We start from the raw sequence: 20,854 nt of genomic DNA on the forward strand, positions 1-20,854 counted from the left end.
TCGCGGCGCCGCGCGGGCGCCGCCGGCCAATGGCGGCCGCGCCCGCGCCCCGGCGCGCTGAGGGCGCGCGGTGCGCGCTTCCGCCCGCGGCGGCGGCCGGAAGGTGATGTGGCGGAGCGCGGCGCGATGGTAAGCGCGGGCCCGGCGGCTCCGGACCGGGCCCTCCCCGCTCCCCTGCCTCCCTGCACCTCCCCTCGGCCCTGCACGGCGCCCAGCGGCGCCTCCCGGCCCACGGAGGCCGCTGGCGCCATGAGCCGCGGGGAGCGGAGCGGCCTCAAGGCCGCGGTGGGGGTGGCGCGGGGCGGGTTTGTGTGAGGGGTTTGGTGAGGGGGAAAGTGCCCGGTTTGTGTCCCCCGAGGGGCGTCAGCAGCCGGGGCGAGGTCGGCGAGGTGGGCGAGGTGTTGTGTGCGTCTCTGACGGCTTCCTGACGTCATTGCCGTGCTGCGTGACGTCATGGTGGCGGCGGGTGACGTCATGCTCAGAGCGCTGCGCTGGGCCGCGTGATTGGCTGCTTCTCAGGGGTGTCATCAGAGTCCCAGGGCCATTTACTCGTGAAAACTGTGGATTATATCTTAAACTACATATTATACATACATATATATAAATTTATTTATATATATATATATGTGTATATATATGTATGTATATGTATATATATGTATATATATGTATATATATGCATATAATTTTTATATATATGTGTGTATATATATATAAAATATGTATAAAATTTTAGATATATATGTAATTATATATATATAATTATGGCTAAAATTTTTATATATATAATATAATAAATTTCATTATATATATAATTTTTATATATATGTGTATGCATATATAAAATATGTATAAAATTTTAGATATATGTAATTATATATATATAATTATGCCCAAAATTTATATATAATATATAATAAATTTCATTATATATCTAATTTTATATATGTGTATATATATATAAAATATGTATAAAATTTTAGATATATGTAATTATATATATATAATTATGGCCAAAATTTATATATAATATATAATAAATTTCATTATATATCTAATTTTATATATGTGTATATATATATATAAAATATGTATAAAATTTTAGATATATGTAATTTTATATAAATATGGCTAAAATTTATATATATATATAATATATATATAATAAATTTCATTATATATCTAATTTTATATATGTGTGTGTGTATATATATATATAAAATATGTATAAAATCTGAGATATGTATAATTTTATATATATGATTATGGCTAAAATTTATCTATAATATATATATTATCAATTATATTATATATATATAATTATATGATATATATGTATACGTATACAAATATATATTACCTTTTTCCTGTATTTTTAAAAGTCCATACATTCACAACATGTGTCATTCCTAAGATTGTAGAAGTGTGTATAGCTTACCACATAAATACGAATTTTTAAGTTTATTTATAGTGTTGTATGCCTAAAAGACAGGCGAGTACATCAGGAGTAGAATATCTGTGCTTAAATACAAGTTGATTACGTGTGTAACAAATATATGCAGATACAAAGGTACTTATATATATATATTTATATTTATATTTTTATATATATATATTTATGGATGTATACAAATATACAGTTGAATATTTTAATAATTATGTATTATATATTAGCAATATATCTTTTTCTATAACACATAAAGAGTGTGGTTAGATATATATATGTTTATATATATAGATATACATGTATAATATATGTGTATAAATATATATTATATATATATACACCTTCTTTATTTAGAGTTGATCTAGAAGGAAATTGGTATTCATTTTTTTTTGTTTCCTCCCCATTTTCCCAGTCTCTGTGCAGGTAATGCCAAATAAGGGTTTGCATTTCTCTCATTCTTAAAGCTGAGCAGTGAAATACTTTTTCTTAGTCAAGGTTTATACATTACATGTTTATTTATCAATGGCATTTATATGAGCAGAGCAGATTAATTACTTTAAATTAAAACGAAAACCAAAGGAATAAATGAGTTAACATATATTTTTCCTGTACAAAGGACGTGTTTGTCCATAACTTCAGCTCAGAGTTTGTTTTAAGATGGAAATTCTTACATTTTTCTAATAATCTGAATATAGTTTGGGTTGAAAGGGACCTTTAAAGATCACCTGGTCCCCCCTCCCATGAGCATGGACAGATTATCCATCATTGCTGTGCAGTTTGATGGAATATTGCTGTATTTCCTGTCTATTTACAGGAAAGATCAACAGCTTGTGAATTTTTATTCTAAAAAGGGTTCCCAGTCTCCAGGAAATTGCTGGGAGTTGCTCACCTGAGCCCTCCTTGGCAGATCTTCCAGGTGATCCTGCTCCAGTCTGGGGCTCCAGGCAGAAAACAAAGGAGATTTTTTTTATTATGAGAGACATAAATTATCCCAGGAGATCTAAAACACAGAAAGCAAGAGCCATGGAAAGGGGAGTATACAGAATTACAGCAGCACCTCACTCTTGTTTATTGTAATTAAAAGGGTTTGAGGTGATAGAAAAAGGCAGGAGACCTTGGTGGGGCATTGGTGTTGCTCACTGTAATGATTAAATACAACCAATTATTTAATATTATATCACTATATCATGTATATTTTATGTATATTTTAGTGATATGCAAGAGATACATAACAGCAACTTAAAAACAAAGGTAATGTTTCAATCTAAGAAGATTATGGCAAGTGTATGAGATTCTGTTGGGATTACCTTCTCCACTTTTTCCTGTTCCTTACTCTCACAAGGACCCTGAAGCAAAAAACTCTTGATGGTTTGCTTTGATTTCATGTTGAAGATAAGGTGAAAATAACTATCCTCAGCCTTACTCAGATGTTTGTTTGAATTTCTTCAAGACAGCAGCAGCCCTCCAGGACTTTGGGTCCGCCATGATGCCACCTCTGGTGTCAAGGCATTTTAGGGAAAAAAAAAGGATTTTTGAGCTCACATTTGACTGTGAGGGAGGAAACTGTGTGTGTGTCATGAAGTGGAAGAGATCAGAGCTACATCTCCAATTTATTCTCCTTGTCCAAAGAGTAGAACCTGCAGTTCTGGCTAGCTAGCTGCACTCTGAATATTCTGTGATATTCTGAAGCATGATTTCCAAAGGACTTTATCCCTTGGAAACTTTTCATCCCATTGCTTTCCAGGCTTCCTTACCATGTGCTTCCTGGCTGAGCAGATGGGAACTTGTGCTGGGTGAATGGCCAGCTGCTGCCATACAGGAAAAAAATTTAAGTATATATATATGTATATATATACATATATATGTAAGCTGACTTCTACCTGTCTTTTTTTTAATGTGAAAGCAGAAATTGTGGGATTTTTTTTCCTCTTCACTACAAGTGGATAGGGAAAAAATTCACCATTTTGACTTAGAGCAAAACCCTCACTATTTCAACTTAAAGCAGCTGTGGAAGCCAGTAGAAGCTTCTCAGTGAATTCCAAATTTGCTGGGAATGGAAGGGATGCACCAGGATGAACAGCTCCCTCACTTATTTAGGAGCAGAATGTTATATTGTTTGCTGACTTCCACAAGTCAGTTTGTCCTGCCAGCTTTTGGGATTTTACATCTAAAAGCTCAACAGAAGTTTTCCTGGTGGGCTTGAAAAGTTTGTCACATGCATGGATGGAAAAAGGGAAGAAGCCAAAGGTAACATTAAAATTAATGAGGAGCTTCTCACCTCCTGAAGGGTGGTGTTCACTTTTCTTCATAGCAGAAATGTGAAGTTACACTCAGGCAGACTTTGGTGATGGAGATAATTTAAAAGAAGTGCAGAAAACTTGACAAAAATGTCTTCTTCCCTGTCACCCTCTGGTTGGGGCTGATCCTGGCCCCACATTACTACACAAAAAGTGATTTGGGAACTTTCCACGAGGACAAACATTTCTGTCAGGTCTTTGTTGCTCTCTTAGTGTGGTGTTTATAGAAGGAAGGGGAGTTGCTCATAGAGCCAATTGTAAAAACATTCATTAGTAAATATTATTTCAAACCAAGCTGTCGGATGTAAACATACCAGAGCCCAAGACAGTGCTCTGAAAAAGGAGCTTTCAGGACTCTTCAAGTACAAAGTTTTGTCTTTGTCTTACTCAAAACTACAAAAATGAATCAATCCTCATTCAGATTTGCTAGCAGCTTTGTTTTTATCATGACCTAAAGATACATAGGTTTAAAAACGTCTTCTAGGTTGTATTACAGTCTTAAAGTGTCTTTGTATTGAGAATTTATTTCACCTGAAGTGTTCTGTGTAGATACTTCTGTCATCTTAGAGGACAATGTGAAAGTACATTGTCAGTGTTTTATTTCTGTGATTATTGAACTGAGGAAATTATTCTGTCAAGGTAAGATGGTCTCTTTTTGGAAGAGTAGGATGATTTGAGTCTACTTCAACAGATTTACCCAGAATGACACTGGTTGTGAGAAACCATTGCTTTGCTGAGTGCCATAAAAGAGTGAACATCACAATTTAGTTTTTTGTTTGCCTGCGGTGTTAGACACCACACGCATTCATTCTAACAGCTGCAGCACTGAATATGTTTTTCTGCTAATGCACAGAGCCAGGCGTTCAAACTCAACAAAAGCTTTTGATTTTCAGCCTGGTGACTGTGGAAACAAGGTGGGAACAGCTGTGAAAAATATTACCTGTCTTCCAGATGCTAAATGTTCAAACCATGCACCCGAACCTCTGCCAAATAAGAGACTTGCAGAAGTGCTGTGGACCTGCTCAGGGACATGACAGGCTTAGCAGAACTTGTCATTGTTCCTTAACTATGTATATTTTTGCCTGGTATTTGTTCTTCATGTTTGAAAGAGATGGTTTGACTGTGAATGAACAAAAAAAATTTTGGTAAATAGTATACATAAAATATTTTCAGTTGTTTTGTAGTTTTTAGGTAAATTAGAATATATCTTCTTTTCTGAGAAGTTAGACTTTTTCCCATGGTCACATTCACATTCCTGTAGCACCTTCTGTTGCAAACTCCTGATTTTTGCATGCTGCTTTTATTACAGTAAGGATATCACCTGATTCCAAGTGTGCTTTAGTATGGCTCTTACCCCTTCCATTCACACACAGAGGTTTTACTGGTTTTTTCAGTTTCAGTATTAAATTTGTGGTGAACTAAACAGTGTGGTGTGCAAATTCAGACAGGAGAGTTACTTAAGGGGTTATTTAAAATACTGCTTTTATCTCATGGGGGAAGACAGCAGAGGAAAAATATCTCTGTAAAATTTTAAACTGTATAATCTACAGAGAAGACCTGGGGATAAAGGTATTATAAGATTTTACTGACATATCCACCATAATTCTTTGACTGTTTAGTAAATATGTGAACATACACACCTTTGTGCTACAGTGACCCCTTTAAAAGAGGTATTAAAGTAAAAGACCTTAATAGTCACTTTGTTTTTCATAGTAAGATATTTTGGTGAAATGCAGCATCTGCTAGCTGCTTGCAGCAAAAGTTCAATTTTCAAACTAGATATTGGGGCAAAGAGGGAGGAATTTAAGCAAGTGTGAAATTTCAGCATCATTGCCTGGAGGTGTCTTCACTGCTGGTCTGTGGATTTGAATTACAGTAAAAATCCTAAGTGTGCTTAAGTCAAATGAGCTTTTTGTAGGGGAGGGCAGCTCTGTCCATACATTTAATTAAGTGTTTAATTGTTTGAGGAGATTGGTTATGTTTTAATTAGATGTATTAGTCTTCAGTGGACTGGAAAGCATACATGTTAGTTGCACTTGCCTTTTAAACTTGACAATGTGCTTCTCCAAGAAATGACTAGGAAAAAAATTCCCTTTTTCTCTGATCAAGCCTTAGCTTACATTCTGTGAGTGCAAAAATATGTTTTTCAGACAGAAATCTGAATGAACATTAAATATAGTACTTAAATTCTTTAGAAATAAAATACTGAGGAGAACATGCTGTAAATCCAAAGTAAAAAGCCATATTTATGCTGGAACAACTGCATCTGGCTGCTATTTGGGTACTTACTAACACTCCTTGCTTAGTTTTGTTGTGTACTTTCGCCAATAATTGCTTCAAACTTCAATAATCTGCAGTTTTTGTAATTGTTTTATGATGCTAATTAGCATGCCTCTTTTACATATGCTTGTTTTCCATTTGTTTTTATCAGATTGCATTTGGCAGCAGTGGGAAAAATAATTATTTTTTAATATATTGGAAAATAGTACAATTAGATGCATGTTTTAATTAGTTTTTAGCAGTTGCTTTGGCTTTCAGGTTGGGAGTAGACTACATGATTTATATCTTATTATTTTACTCAATAATATATTCCGAAAAATTTGATTTTGCTGAAGAAATAAGAATTGCAGGGCCTAATGGAAGCCCTAGATAATAAGCATATTCTCTTTCAGCTTTGTAAGGACCTCTTCGTTAAAATTTCATAGCTTGGTTTAACTTTTCTGACATTAAATTTTTATCACCTCTTGCTTAACTGAAGTTTAACTGCAGTATATATGCTCTTGCTCATATTCCAGTATGAGAAAGGCAGCTGAATGATTGGGTATCCATATTTGACTCCAGAAAACATAATTATTCATCAATTTTATTATGCTGGGGAGGAAAAAATATAAAACCATTCTAAAAGGACTGAATATTCTGAAGCGTATTACACAGAGATTATACTTTCTTTAAAATATTCCAGTTATTTATCTGTGTTTGCCCACATAAATTGGTTGTTATAATAGTAACCACAGGGCAAAGTTTTGCAACTTGCTGGCACTACAATGGCCTGTGCTTTTATAGCACAGATGGATGAAATCATCTTGGTCACGCTGCAATCAGAGATAAAATAATCATTTTGTAAATACTTTAAGTCTAGGGAAGGTTAAGCTTTGGTTTCAGTGCTAAGTCTGCTGAGATAAACTCAGGGAGCTTTTGTGTTGGGCTTTCTACCCAAGAGGACAACAGCATAGAGTTTGTGTTCTCCTCCTGCACATTTCATTTCCCCTGGAACCATGATACTGGGTGGTTAATTTTAAACAAAAGTCTGTGAGACAAGGGGAAAATCAGCAGGTCCTTTGTGACACAGTTTCATCAAACCTAGGGTGTGATTTGTGTGCTGCCCAGGGGTTGCATCAGTAGGTGGTTTCTGAGTGTGGTGCTGCCTGCAAGGACAGGGACAGCACAGTGCCTGAAGCAGAGAATATTGGGGTAATGGACTGAGTGAAATCTGCAGAGATGGATAACTCACGTTGTCTTGTCTGTGGGTGTTGTCAGTGCAGGAAAGTGCTTAGAAGTAGTGCATTCCTTATGGTTATTTCTGCATATTGAATTAAATACTCCTGTGAAGTGCAAGACCACAAGGTGGTAACCACAACTCTGCTGCTATTTTTCCTCTTCTACTGCCCAAGTGTAGTAAATTTAATGCTGAGGGACAACCTTGTCTACAATGAGGTTTGCAGTGCAATTGTTGTCATGATTCCCTGCCACAGCCACATAGGTAACTTTTAACTTTCAATCAACACTTACTAAAGTACATTAAACTTCAGTTTATACCCGGATGGGAGTACATTCAGACATCCCTAGCTGTACCTATTGATTTCCAACTACTGTGTATTCCCATGAGTATTTATTTCAATACAAGCCACTGCTGTTAATCCCAACACAATAAAACTTGCAGGAGTACTAATTCTTTACGGTTTATTATATGGAGTTTTTACTGAGATATGTTATGATCAGGAAATAATACTGAGGCTTTTTTTGAAGGCCTAGTTTTGGGAAGGATTTAAAACAGCCTATGGGCATGTAGCTCTCAAAGTCTTGATTTTCCAAAGACATTGGAAAAACCTTGTCTCATGCAAGTTCAGGTGACTAAAATACCTCATTGGTGCTGCAGGTGATGTGGTGGTGCTCCACAGAGGAGGGGCATGGAGGGAATGAGACAGAATGGAGCAAATGAGGTGTTCCTGCTATGTCAGAAATACACCAAATGCAGATGTAGAAGATTTCAGCATGTGGAATTAAAGCTTGCACTGTCTAAAAACAGAATAAAATGCCAGTGCTGGTTCTTTCTGGCATTGCAGCACGAGTCTCAGGAAGTTAGTTGTCATTTCACCCTCATGGGGACCCAGTTAAGAGACAGCACCAGTTTCTCCATGTGCTGAGATCTCTTTGTAGTGGGAGTGAGGCTCACGGGATCTGCCATAAGCCAGTCAACACTAGTCAAAAATTGAAATTAATACATGTTCATCAGAGCAACCCCGTGTAAACAAATGAACAGCAACACATCTATGTTGTCCAAGTAGCTTGGTATGTGAATGCAGTTTTTTTAAAGGATCCTGAGCAATGTATAACTCTTGCAGCAGCTTTTAATTACATCAGTTGGAGCAGCCAGATGTAGGTTGCTGCTCTCTGTGAATTCAGCTGGGCCATGAGAATTACTTCAGATGTGAGGAGTGAAGCCGCCTAATTCAGGAATAGATTCTCATTTCCAAACTCGTGAGCAGATTTTGGACTGCTCACATCTGCCCTTTCAAAGTGCAGATAAACGTGTCATTGAGAGCGCGTTTCCGCGGAAGGGCAGATGCCATTACAGCCATGCATATCTGGGGAAGCCCCCAACAAAGAGCAATTATATACAATTATATACCGCCCCACTTGGCTGGCTGGTAGCACATTTCATGAGTATACATTTACAGCCCCTGCTGAAGAGGCAGCAAGTGTGCCCTGCTGCCATTTTGCAGTGCCCGGTGCCGCCCCGGGAAGCAGCTGCAGGAGTTCATGGGAACGCTGTGAGCTGTCAGAGCAGCTGTCTGTCTGTCTGTCCCGCAGGACTGATCGAGTTAATCAGTTGATAGGCAGTATCTGGCTGTGCTGAGAGCAGCCGCTCCTGGATCCGGCCCCGCCGCGTTCCTAGACCCGCAGGAGCCAGGGGGAATTGAGACTTCCCTGGTTTCTGGAGCTGGCAGAACTTCTGCTGAGCACAGAGGCTGGGGATGGCAGCGTGTTGTCCTTTGTGAAGAGTCTGTGCATTATTTATGACATGATGGGGCAGAAGGGGTGTCTGGTTGGGCTAAAATGCTAAATTAAATATGATTTCGGGAAAGCTGTGGTGCAAGAGGAGACCAAGCAGTCTCATGGTTGGGACAGGAGGGCTGGCTTTGGGTGTGGGATCGCTGCTCCCTCATCACAGAAAGGGTGGGTTTCAGGGATGCTGAAATCTCTCCTCTACAGGCTGCAGGGTCAGAGCATCTCTGGTGATGCTTCTTAGCAGCGTGCCCTGTTGGACCCCATTAAGTTAGATACTGAAACTCCTTCAGATAGCTAACCCTGCCTAAAGCATGTGTTCAGACTGGCAGCTCTGTGCATGTTCTGGAGTTCATATGACCCATGGAGACTTCTAAATAAGATAATATATTTTGTTCTGGTTTGCTGTTGGTTTGGTAGGTTTTGGTCACCAGGTTTTTGATCTCCATATTGGAACACTTGTGTGTGTTCCAGTGGCTTTCTTTCTACTAGAACTTTTCATTTTTCTCTCCTAATCTCCTGCTAGTGCCATACTGAACTAGAATAGTGTGGTTCTCTTATATAATTCTCCTTAACTAGATAGATTTGATAATCAGAGGTTGAAAACATTACCTTTTTGTGACATAGGAAGAAAGCATGTGCACATCAACAGAGATGTGCCTCAGGCTGCGTGGAAATGAAGGCTCTGATGTTCCCTAAAATATGCTTGGAGAAGGAAATGCCAATGTATTATCCCTTCCTAAGTGCTAAATATTTACCTTTAATTAAATACCACTACTCGGCCAGCTGGGTTGAGCATTATGAACACAGGAGACAGAAGTTCATCAGAATTCCAGAACAAAGAGTGAATTTATTGCATTTGCCTTCACTTTTTTTTTTTTTTGAGCTCACACTAAATCAGATTTGCAAATGACCATAGCAGAGAGGAGGTGAAATAAAGCTTTTTGAAATAAGCAATTGCCTCTTACACCACCTGGTGTTGTTACACTGACCAGGATGTCAGTTGAGACACTTAAGAGAAACCCCAAAAATATAAAAATAATAAAAAGTTTAAGAAAAGGGTTTGTAGGTTGCACTTTCTGCCTGTTACTGATACTTTGCTCTTTAGTAAGTAGCCAAATATTGCAGCAGTTTCTCAAGAATTGTGTCTTGAATTTGTGTTTGCTGTCAACAACAGAACTTTACTTCTCAATCCTAGGGCAATTTCATCAATTTCTTCAGAATTTACCATATAACTAGCACTTCTGAAAGTGTATTTATAATAAAGATGTTTTCAGTTCACAATCAGAGCATTATTTGAAAGTAAAAATCAGTTATCATAGTGCAGGTGGGGTTAACTGTGTATTTCTAAGATCTGTTAAATTTGGCCTGTAGCCTTTAAAAAGTGGTATATTAACACACCTACTGCACATTTTGTGTTATTCTTTGTCTTGGCTACTACTGGTTTCCTTGCCAGTGACCTCTTTCACCTCTGCTTTATTACTACCACAATATTCCATTGATGGAAAGGTTTTCTGGCTCGTTGTAGGTTTCATTTTTGGTGTTGTCTAAGTGGTCACCCGTTTTTTCCAGAACTTCCACTTCGAGAGGAGTTCTGCACAGCAGAGATGTAATTCTTTGTTTTCCTGATTCTCTTCCATAGTCTGCCATCTTCAACTTCCAGAGTCTGCTGACTGTGATCCTGCTGCTCATATGTACCTGTGCCTACATCAGATCCTTGGCTCCCAGCTTACTGGACAAAAATAAATCCGGGTATGTGGCCTGATCATTCCTAACATCCACAAGCTGTGTGTGTTCAACTGCAGCCTTTCAGCATCTCCTGATGAAGTCTGTGATAATGCAGATCCTGCTTTGAAAATTTTCTCTCTTTAAAGATAAAAATCTTAATTTTCTACCTCACAATAGGGTGCAATAAGGTATTGGCAAGCACTTAGTTGCAATTTTATTGAAAGAATTTATTAGCCTTCTAACCTTGCTAATACTGCTTTATTAATCTTCTAGATTTGTAGCTTCGTTGTTAGATGCTTATTAGAGATACAGAAATGAGAGACAGAAATAAAACCTTCTCCTACATGTGGCTATTGTTGCAATAATTTATTTTTGATTCCTAGGGTGGGTGAGAAACCAGCAGAAACTGGCTTTTGGCTTGTTTTCAAGATAGGTGCTTTGCAGATAGAAGTTTGAAACACAGCTTTAGCAATAATCTGTAACTAAAAGACAACTAAAAATATTTTTTAAAATAAGCAACACACTCCTCTTGTGTGGTCTGTTCAAATCATGGTTTTGTATTCTCTAAGGTGAGGGAATTTCTGGAGGAGTTTTTGAAAACTTGTACAAACCTAACTTTGGTTTTTAATCATATGGATGCTTCTGTGATCAGCAGAACTGTGATGTAAGTGTGGTGGGTGTTGAGTAACCATTGGGCAGTTGTGGCACAGAAATGTCTGGGGCTGTCCACAGAGCTTCAGTCATGCTGTCACCTCAGCCTAGTGCAAAGGAGATGATATTTGTAGAAGCAGGAGGTAATTCTAGGTGGAAAAACAGGCTTTTGGATGCTGAGTGTTTGACTTCTCCACTTTTGCCATTAGGTCATTTCCTGTTAAATAAAGTTTTCTTCTTCCCTAAGTGTCTTCCATCACTTTGGCATTTAAATTCAGAAGTGTCCAGTTTTAAATAGTGTTGTGACCAAGAACCCTGAGTGTTTGTCTTCTGAAAACCTTCGTTGTAATTAATCTCCAGGGTTGCTGTTTTATTATCCATGTTTTTTTTTTAATTTTAACAGTGTAAGATACCCAAACTGCGCCGGCTTTTTTTTTTTCTTAATTTGGAGCTCTAACATGAAAACACTTGTGTCCTTTTATATGAGGCCATGAAATTGTCACTGACATGAGAGATTTCTTTGGATGGAAGTAAAGATGGAAGAAAGGATGACTTCATGAAGGACAGGGAGTGGGGGGATGAGGGGAGTTTGGGTGTCTGCTGCTGGAAGATAACACAATAGTCAATGAAGTACACACAGTAAGAAGTAAGAATGTTTATTTTACTGATTAAAATTTTAGTGCTGTTCTTGGCAAGGAGTATTTCCTTTAATCTGGAGCTACTCTGTTTATTCTTGAGGCAAATCTGTCTGGAGTACAATAGAACTCTCTTCATAAAACATTTCCAAGGGGTGCTGACACTGTGGAGGAGTTGGGCGTTTGATGTGTAGGTTTGTATTTATGTAGATGTAGGACATACCATTTTGTTTTATATATATATATTTGTAGACTACTTTGTACTGGAGAATAAAACCTTGGCCTGGAAGCAATGAAAGTTGTTTCCTGTATGGTAGATGTTTACATGGAGCTCATATGGTGCTAAACTCCTTTCCCTCTTCTAACATACTCCATGCTCCAGTGGAAATGTCTGGACACGTGGGATAAAACAATTTCTGGTGATATTTCAGTTTGCCACAGAGATGCTCTTACCTCATCATTCCTGCTCCAAATTAAAGGCATAAAAAAGTAGCAATAAAATATTAAAGTGACGGAGAGGAGGAATGCTGATAGTTATTCACTATTTCTAAGTGAGTGGTAACTTTGCTGAGTATTTAGGTCTGTTGATAATAAGTGAAGAAACATATTTCTGTTGGTTGAGAGATGCCATTTAACAGTGATGTCACCCATCCTCATAACCCTGTATTTCCTCCCCCTCATTTCTGCCAAAGTGTGTCTTTTCCTACCAAGCCAAACAACCTTAAACCTTCATTTTCCCTGAATGTTTCCATGTGCTCAGTCGTGAGCAGCAGTGTTAAAGGCTGGGAAAGCAAGTGGAGATTTACTGTTTCATGCTGACTAGTGGAGAATGTGCACCACAACATAATTCTCTCCTCCCTGCTAACCAGAAAGATGTGTTAGCTCATGTGCAGCAGAGATCCCCTTTGATTTTCCATGGGGATGTCTCACACTCCCTCCTGCAGTGGCACTGGGCGTCTCCTGGTGAACACATGGCATTTTGCAGCACACCCAGCCGTAGCAGTTGTTGTCCAAGGCTCCACCACCTCCTCCTCAGCTTAAGAGGTTCCATTTAATTTGGGTTTTTTGTCCTCCAGGTAACCACCACGACTTTTCACAATGAGGGCTTTTAGCATTGAGCACTGAGAGCCAGGAATCTGCAGCAGGTCGTGCACATTGGGGCTGTGGCTGCCAGACAGAGCAGGGATCCCAGCCCACACCTCCAGCTGCATCCAAACAAGGATGGAGCAGAACACGAAGGGTGGAGAAGGAATAGTGCAGTTACACCAAGGAGCTGCTGCAGGGGGAATTGCTTTGGAGCAGAGTTATTCAGGGCAGCATCACTTCTGTAATAAGCAAGCAGATTTTGACTTGAAGAGGTTCTTGTGGAACTGGGGTGTGCACTAATGGAAAAACCAGGGGAGCAGGAGGTCTGCACAGGCTTTTCCTGCAGTGGGAACTCCCCAGTTCTTCCAGAGGGTTCATTACCAGAAGGTCCAGAATTCAGTCTCCTTCTGCTCAGCAGCAGGCTGTGTGGACAAACAGAGGTAATGAGCTGTTCCAGAAGCACAAAAGCCTCTTAGGATGTTCTGGTGTCATCATGGGAAGGCTGGTCAGCCCTCATGTCAGTGGCTTCAGGTTCATAAATTGTTAATTGCAGTTGTTAAGGGCAGCTGGTGAAACCCATCCTCTGTTTTGTACCTGGCACATCAGGTAGGAAAATTTCTGTTTTCACCAAGGGGTTTTGTAGGGCAATGTGCAGTAGTGGGTTCACATTAATCAAGAAATCACTGAGAAGAGGAAAAAATACCCCTGCTGAGATGGTGAGGCAAATTCAACAGACTTCTAGGCTGCCTGAAAGGGTTAATATTCTTTTTCCCATGCAAGATTCTTCAAAAGCATATGTATAGAATGGTAGTGTTTTATTTCTTTGAGCTCCTGGGCAAGCTTTTGAGTGATAGCAATATGAGAAATAGGGCTGTGGAAGTTTTCCTGTTGGTTTTGCAGCATGCAGTCTGTAAATTGTTATTTTACAGAGAGTGAACAACAGTTTTGAGAACCTGAGGTGCTATCAATAGAGCACTTCAGATTTGCACATGAATGCCTTTCTACCTGCATGCCTCTTCAAAAAGTGCATAAATGTCTTCAGGTTACTTTATTGTGTGACCTCTTAGCCTGGAAAAGTGTGGAGTCTGTATGCAGGGATCATTACTTCTGCTTATGGAGCTACATAAAAGCCAGAAAAGAGAGCTTTGGCTCTACAGAAATAGAGTCAAACCCAAATATGTATGTGTGTGCATGTATATATATTTTCCTTGAGGTAAAACTGAAATCTAAAGCAGAGATAAAAAGGCCTGTTTTCTAAAAATGGAAATGGAAAGCTGTTCATTATTAATTGTTCAGCAAGGGGCACATAAGTCAAAAAGCATTTCCCTTTGAGTTTGAACGCCTCAGTCACCTGCTGCCACCCTTGGTCTTCACGTGCCCAGCACTGAATCTTTGTCTCAGAAATAGAGGAGGCTGCTAAATGGACAGAGAGATGCTTACAGAGAGTAAACCAAGACCATAAAAGAGGACATAAAATGGAAGTAGCAGAAAATTAAAAGATATGTTGACTGCTCGAGCATGCAGGAGCAAGTGGCCCAAGCTTAACTGTCTGCATTTAAATGTGTTAGAAGTAAGCAACTCTCAGAGCCCAAAAAAGAGGAAAGACAGACAATCAAACCTTTTTAGGTGTGAGTTCAGAACCTTATTTGTGGGGCTGTATTTACTACCTGCTTGATGGCAGCTCTCCAAGTGCTTCCCCACAGTGTTCTGTGAAGGAAACCTTCCTGCAGACAAATCTTGAAAGGCTGAAATCTGTCTGCGTACACAGGACACCTCAGTGTTGTTCCCCTTGTCTTCCTCAGATCCTAAAGCAGTCCCTGCTCCTCTGGAGCTGTCAGTGTGAGATTATTTTAGTTAGACAAAGAAATTGTAGGTTTGTGACATCCCTTTGGGTGTTCCCTGCGTTGAATTCTGCTTTTCTCCATTGCTCTTTCACTTGTGAGAGGTAAAGTCCTGGGCAAGCAGCACAGGAGAGACATGAGCAAGGTAAATGTTGGTAAAGCAATGAGAAAGAACCAGAAGAATTGGGAAGATTTTTTCCTTCACAAAATTTTCTTTCTGGGGTACTGTAGATGAATATGGGGTTCTGATGAAATCTTTAGATCTGGAATACAGAATGAGTTAAATGAATCCTTGCATGCAAAAAGATCCCTGCTAGACTTAGAACTTTGCCACTTTTGTAATTCCTACTCTGTACCCTTACGTGCAGGTATCTTCTCTTTTCAGGTGTTCAGAAGGGAATCAGGTTGATTCTGTCAGACTCTGTCAAGTAAATTACTGTCAGTTCAGATTATTTTAACATAAAGAAAATCAGTTGACTTGGATGTATTAAATCAAGAGCCTAATGAATTTATTTTATCTTTACAGACTGTTGGGGATATTCTGGAAATGCGCCAGGATTGGTAATTTATTTTTTTTTCCTTCAAAATCATTAAGATCACTCCTATTTCTACCATAATTTATTAGGATTCTGTTGCCATGTAGCAATGAAAACCATACACATCCTTTGTCTTCAAAAATGCAGGTTTTAACCTCCATGAAATAAGAGGGCAGGATATTGCTTAGATTAGCATCATGGAAACCCTGCATCTTCTCATGTCAGTTCATGTATCTAGTGTTATATTTTCAAAAGTCTTTTGCAATTCTTGCCACTTGAAACAACCAAAGGTGTATTTGTAACATGCAAAGAAATAGGTCATTTCTTATAAACTGCAGTCTGTTTGAAATTGTAATGGACTGTTGAAAAAAACCCAGATATTTACCTTATAGTAGTAAAACAACATGGAGTTCATAATGGATTGTGAACTTCTGTTGAAGCATAAATGTGGTTTTTTCCTTTCCCTTCTTTACTCAGCTTCTGTGCACTTTTGAATTACACAAAGCTGTTCGTGTCAAGTGACATCTGCACACAGGCTGATCAGCTCTATCTGATTCTTGACATTTTCCCATAACATTGGTTTTATATTTATTTTAATCCTTATCCTGAATTTATTTGGAGAAGGAAATTGGAATATGCAGCAGAAGTTTAGTCTTAACATTAAGTTACATCCACGATTTAGGGAAAAAAAACTACAAACCCATCATCAGTGTTCAAATTGCATTGTTAATTCAGAGCAGAAACTTTGAACTTGTAATTCTAGATATTCCTACTTTTCATTGAACCTAAAGAAAGCCTTTATCATTCCCTTTCTGCATTCCTAGGCAGAGCATTTTACAGGATGTCAAAAAAGCATTGACACAAAAATCAGGGTTTTGGTGAAGACTGGTTGTTAAAATGATTGCAGATATTGTCCTATTTAGATAATAGACATAGCAGAACCAGTTTTAGTGCTGTAATTGAAAGATTCTGGGAAGGTGGCAGCTGTCAGAGATGAATTTTGAGCTATACCACTGAAAACAAATGTAAAAATTCAGCTGCATTAGGGTTTGTCTAAAGCTGAAAAGAGCGCCTCACCTTACCTTGCCATCTTCTTTGTAGCTAATGAAGTGCAAGGATTATTTTTTCAATTAGCTGTTTCTTCTGCAACTTGCATCTAGAGTGGACCACTGACTTTTTTTTAGACTAAGTGGAAATAGGCTTTGGAGATGATTCCTGTCATTTTATGTGTGTTAATCAAGTTAGCCAAGTGTAGGTTTTAAAAACGAAAATGTCTACTGGCTTCCTTTACATTTCACATCCCTGGTATGTTTAAACAACCTTTTCACATGTACATAAGATCTTAATCACTGGCAAGTGGTTACATATTTACAAAGTTGTGCAAAATAATGTTTAATCCTGCCACATGGTGATTTCTCTTTTAAGAAAATTAAGAGCAGAAAAGCATAACCCATATGAAAATTGTAATACCCTGAACCGTAGGAGTTGGACTTCCTCAAAATTTATTTTAAACAGATGTGAGACTGCAGACATTAATTCGTTCAGTTATTTGAAGTTTAATTAAATATATGCCAGATCATGACAGAATCTTGTAATGTCACTGGGCAGTCAATGCTGTGTATGGGAGGTGTCACTGCAAGTATTTCATTTTTCTTTTACTGTGGAAAGTTTGTTCCCTCTGTGTCTAAAGGTCCCGCTGCTAAAAGAAAATACTTATTTTTCATAAAAATTGCACCATGCTAGACTTGGGAGCCTTGGTGTTTTTTTTTTTTCTCCAATGTTTCTCTGAAAACCATGTCCCTGATAAGGTGGTTTGTAAAGACAAAAGACCTCACACAGCAAAGGGAGATTGAACTTTGCTTAAAGCAAACAGCCCCAACTCTGTCTTTGTACTCCTGGGTGTGTAAAAACAGGGATCTTCTCACTTGAAAGACACATTTCAGTATTAACTTTGGCAGTTCTGCAGGCTGGAGGTCTCTCCAAGCAGAATTCAGTGGAACCGTGAAGAATAAAGTTTAAGTGTAAAAACATCTTGCTAATTAATGGAGAAAGTGCTCATGTAAGCAGGTACCAGTCTGATTACTAGTACTGATGTTCCCCTGGTTGTGCTAGAGTTCCCCACCTGGGAATCTTTTTTTTTTCTTGGTGAAAAAGAGACCTGTGTAATGTTCTGTCCTAGACCAAATCAGTGGGAATAGATCTCTCATGAGTGCTTTTGCCACCAGGTAAAAGCCTATTAATGGAGTAAACTTAACTTTCCTCCACAGTTTGCCTTGGGAAACTGTGACACCAGTTTTAAAGAGTCAGAAAATAGAGGTGTCTGTGCAGCTTCTGTGATCTGCTGACCATTTTTATCATGGAAAACTGTGGACCAGACTCTCTCCACCTGCTAACAGTGTCTTAGCAAAGCAAAAAAAGGCATCTGGCTCTGTCTGGGCAGCTGGGAGCTCACAGCTCTGGCTGCTGTGTCACACCCTGCACAGAAGATTCACACTGCAGGTGGCAGGTACCAGGACCAGGCAGCACCAGCTGCACTTCACCTGACACAGAACAGCTCCTCAGCAGCCTCAGAGGGGCAGAACCAGAAAAAATGGGGTGTCCTGGGCAGCTTTCCACTGCCTGCCCCCAACTTTGGCACTAGGAGGTAGCAGCAACATAAAACTGCACCTCAGTAAGAGTGGTTTGTAGTGAGATGGAAGCGCTTACATGGGTCTGTCACAGAGATCCAGAATCAGCCAGTGCCACCCCAGCCATGGCAGGGACACCTTCCCCTGTGCCAGGCTGCTCCAGCCCCAGTGTCCAGCCTGGCCTTGGGCACTGCCAGGGATCCAGGGGCAGCCCCAGCTGCTCTGGGCACCCTGTGCCAGCCCTGCCCACCCTGCCAGGGAACAATTCCCATTGCCAAGATCCCAGCCAGCCCTGCCTTCCTTCAGCCTGAGCCCATTCCCTCGAGTCCTGTCACTCCATGCCATGTTTACAAGTCCCTCTCTTCAGGCCAAGAGCCCCAACTCTGTTTTTATGTAGCCAAATAACCCGTCCTACATCTCAGTTTCTCCACTGCCCATGGGTGTGTTCTTTGTGAATACACAGCTGTACTTCTGCCTGCCTTTCTCCAGCTAGAAATGTTGAGTATCAGTTTGCACATGCTGTGTCAGAATCACACTAGACCCAGGAACAGGTGGGTCTGTTTAGCCATGCCTGAATTTTTGTTTGTTCTGGGTTCTCTCCCCTCCTGCCAGGTGAGAGGAAGAGCCCCTACGTGGCCGTGTGCTGTGTGGTGATGGCCTTCAGCATCCTGTTCATGCAGTAGCAGCTGGAGGGTGTCTCCACGTACCCAACAGCAGATCCTGTGGCAAGAAAGGATGGGAAGCCTCAGCAAGTCTCCTCTCACAAGATGGATAACTTGTCTCCTGGTGGACACCCCTGCAGATGGACCAGCATTAGTGATCACAACCCAGATGAGATGTGCTTGTTAGTGCCAGGCCAGCACTGGCACTCCTGCTGTAATAATGTGGAAGGGTGTCTGGTGCATGTCTGAGCTTCAGGGGAGCTCTTTCTGGGTTTTTTTCTTTAAACACCATGCAGTTGAAAAGGCTTGCTGTTTGTAATTCTTTAAAATTTCTTGTCCAGTAGACCTGTTGAATGAAACGTTAAAATGGTAAATCAGCCACAGCAATAAGACCACCCTTTGAAGAATAAAGAGCATTTTGACTCTAGGGGATGTTTATCAAAGTATTTTTAGTTCTTGCTGCCTAAACAATTCCTCTTGATTTGTAAGTGATGGCTCTACTCTCATCCTAAAAATATGACCTCTGACCTAAGTTACTTGTAATTTCTCAAATAATCTCTCCATATTTCTGTTGTTAAAATGTGAAATAAAGGCAGGGACCATAATTGTAGTGATGTCTGATTAGCTACTGAGAAGGCAGAGATGGGGGATCTGAGACACCTGCATTGTTCTCTGTAAAAAAAACCACATGTACACATTTTTAGAGGTTCCAAAATGTTGAGAAAAGTATTGAAAAGGCTCTGCTGCTGCTGTTGCATGCATGGAAAGGTTTCTAAATTAGCAGAATGAAGAGTTAGCTGCAGATCAGGAAGTTGCATGTCATAATATAAAGGTTGAATCAACTAAATTACCCTCACCAGTAGTAAAGATTAGATTACTTTTAATGATACCTCCCATTAGCATTTATTTCTTAATTTTGCACACTTTCAGTAATCTAGTGACTTCTTCAATAATGCCTGACAGGTGTGGGTTATATCAGACAGCTGTGTGACTTCATACTGGCTGCATTTGGGAGAATTGTCTGTTTGCAGTATTTGTTGATCTGGAAAGGCTTGTGATCAGAAGGAACAAAGCTAAAAAGTAAAACACGCTTAAAGGTATGTTAACTGTTGTCATTCTTGTTTGAAATCCTTATTTTCATCAATCCAAACTACCCTCCAACTAGGAAAAACAGTTGAGTTATGACCCTTGTGTTGTCTCACATGTACCTGCGAATCTGAATCACCATCAGACACAGCCATCCAAAATTTTCCTATTCTAGGCTCAGTAAAAATAGATTTCTCCAACTTGGGCCAAATAAATACCCCGGGCTGTGAGCCAGAGCAGTGCAGAGCTGCAGGACTGTAACCATGCTGTGCACCCACAGAAGCCTGGGAATGGGGATGTGGGGAGTACAAAATCTGCTCTGTAACTTTAAAATGTGGATCCTGCTCCAAACAGGGCATCAAAGCAACTCAAAGGTTTGGATTTCAAATAGCTGTTCCTCAACAGGGGGAAGGGTGATTCCTAAAAATTCTTGGGTTTTGACTGTTAGGTGTATACATGTTCAAAATATGCAGAGAATCATCTGGTAACTTTTTATGTTGAGCACTTATATTCTAGTTATTAGTTCTTTTAATAAATAATGGCATTTTTATGATATTCACACATTTCCTACTCATCCAAGACGTTAATTACCAGATGAATTCTTAATAATCCCTGGGGTTTAGCTTCAAGTAGGACTACTAGTGAAAGAATCCAATGAGATTTTTTGTTCTGAGTGTCTGAAAATTACTAACATGGAGGAACTGTGTTGCAAAAACCTTCTCTGTTGAGGTTTTATCATCCAAGAAGCTCAGACAGGCCTATTCCTGGCTGTTGCTTGTTGTTCAAACTTTGTTATATGGCAGCTCATCCTTTTTGGCCTAAATGCAAGTGAGGGATACTTCTTAGTTGGAATTATTTTTTTTTTTTGAGTCTTCCCCCTAAATGACATTTTCAGGCTGTTCATTAGGTGCTAGCTGCATGGCTGCTCAACAGAACTGTCTGGAAACAAGATATTTAAACTGCAAACTGCAG

The 20,854-nt window shown here is 39.7% G+C and overlaps 1 protein-coding gene across 1 annotated transcript; it reads left to right on the forward strand.

Annotated features, from left to right (window-relative positions):
• The first annotated feature begins 6 nt into the window (after nt 1–6).
• TMEM167A (transmembrane protein 167A) lies at nt 7–19,896 on the forward strand. The gene is made up of 4 exons (XM_064402760.1): nt 7–129; nt 10,673–10,782; nt 15,498–15,532; nt 18,747–19,896. Exons 1-4 carry the CDS (start codon nt 127–129, stop codon nt 18,815–18,817), a joined length of 219 nt encoding a protein of 72 aa, XP_064258830.1. The 5' UTR covers nt 7–126; the 3' UTR covers nt 18,818–19,896.
• The last annotated feature ends 958 nt before the right edge of the window (nt 19,897–20,854 follow it).

Source organism: Passer domesticus, chromosome Z (assembly GCF_036417665.1).
Source record: "Passer domesticus isolate bPasDom1 chromosome Z, bPasDom1.hap1, whole genome shotgun sequence".
In the NCBI taxonomy this organism is placed as follows: Eukaryota; Metazoa; Chordata; class Aves; order Passeriformes; family Passeridae; genus Passer; species Passer domesticus.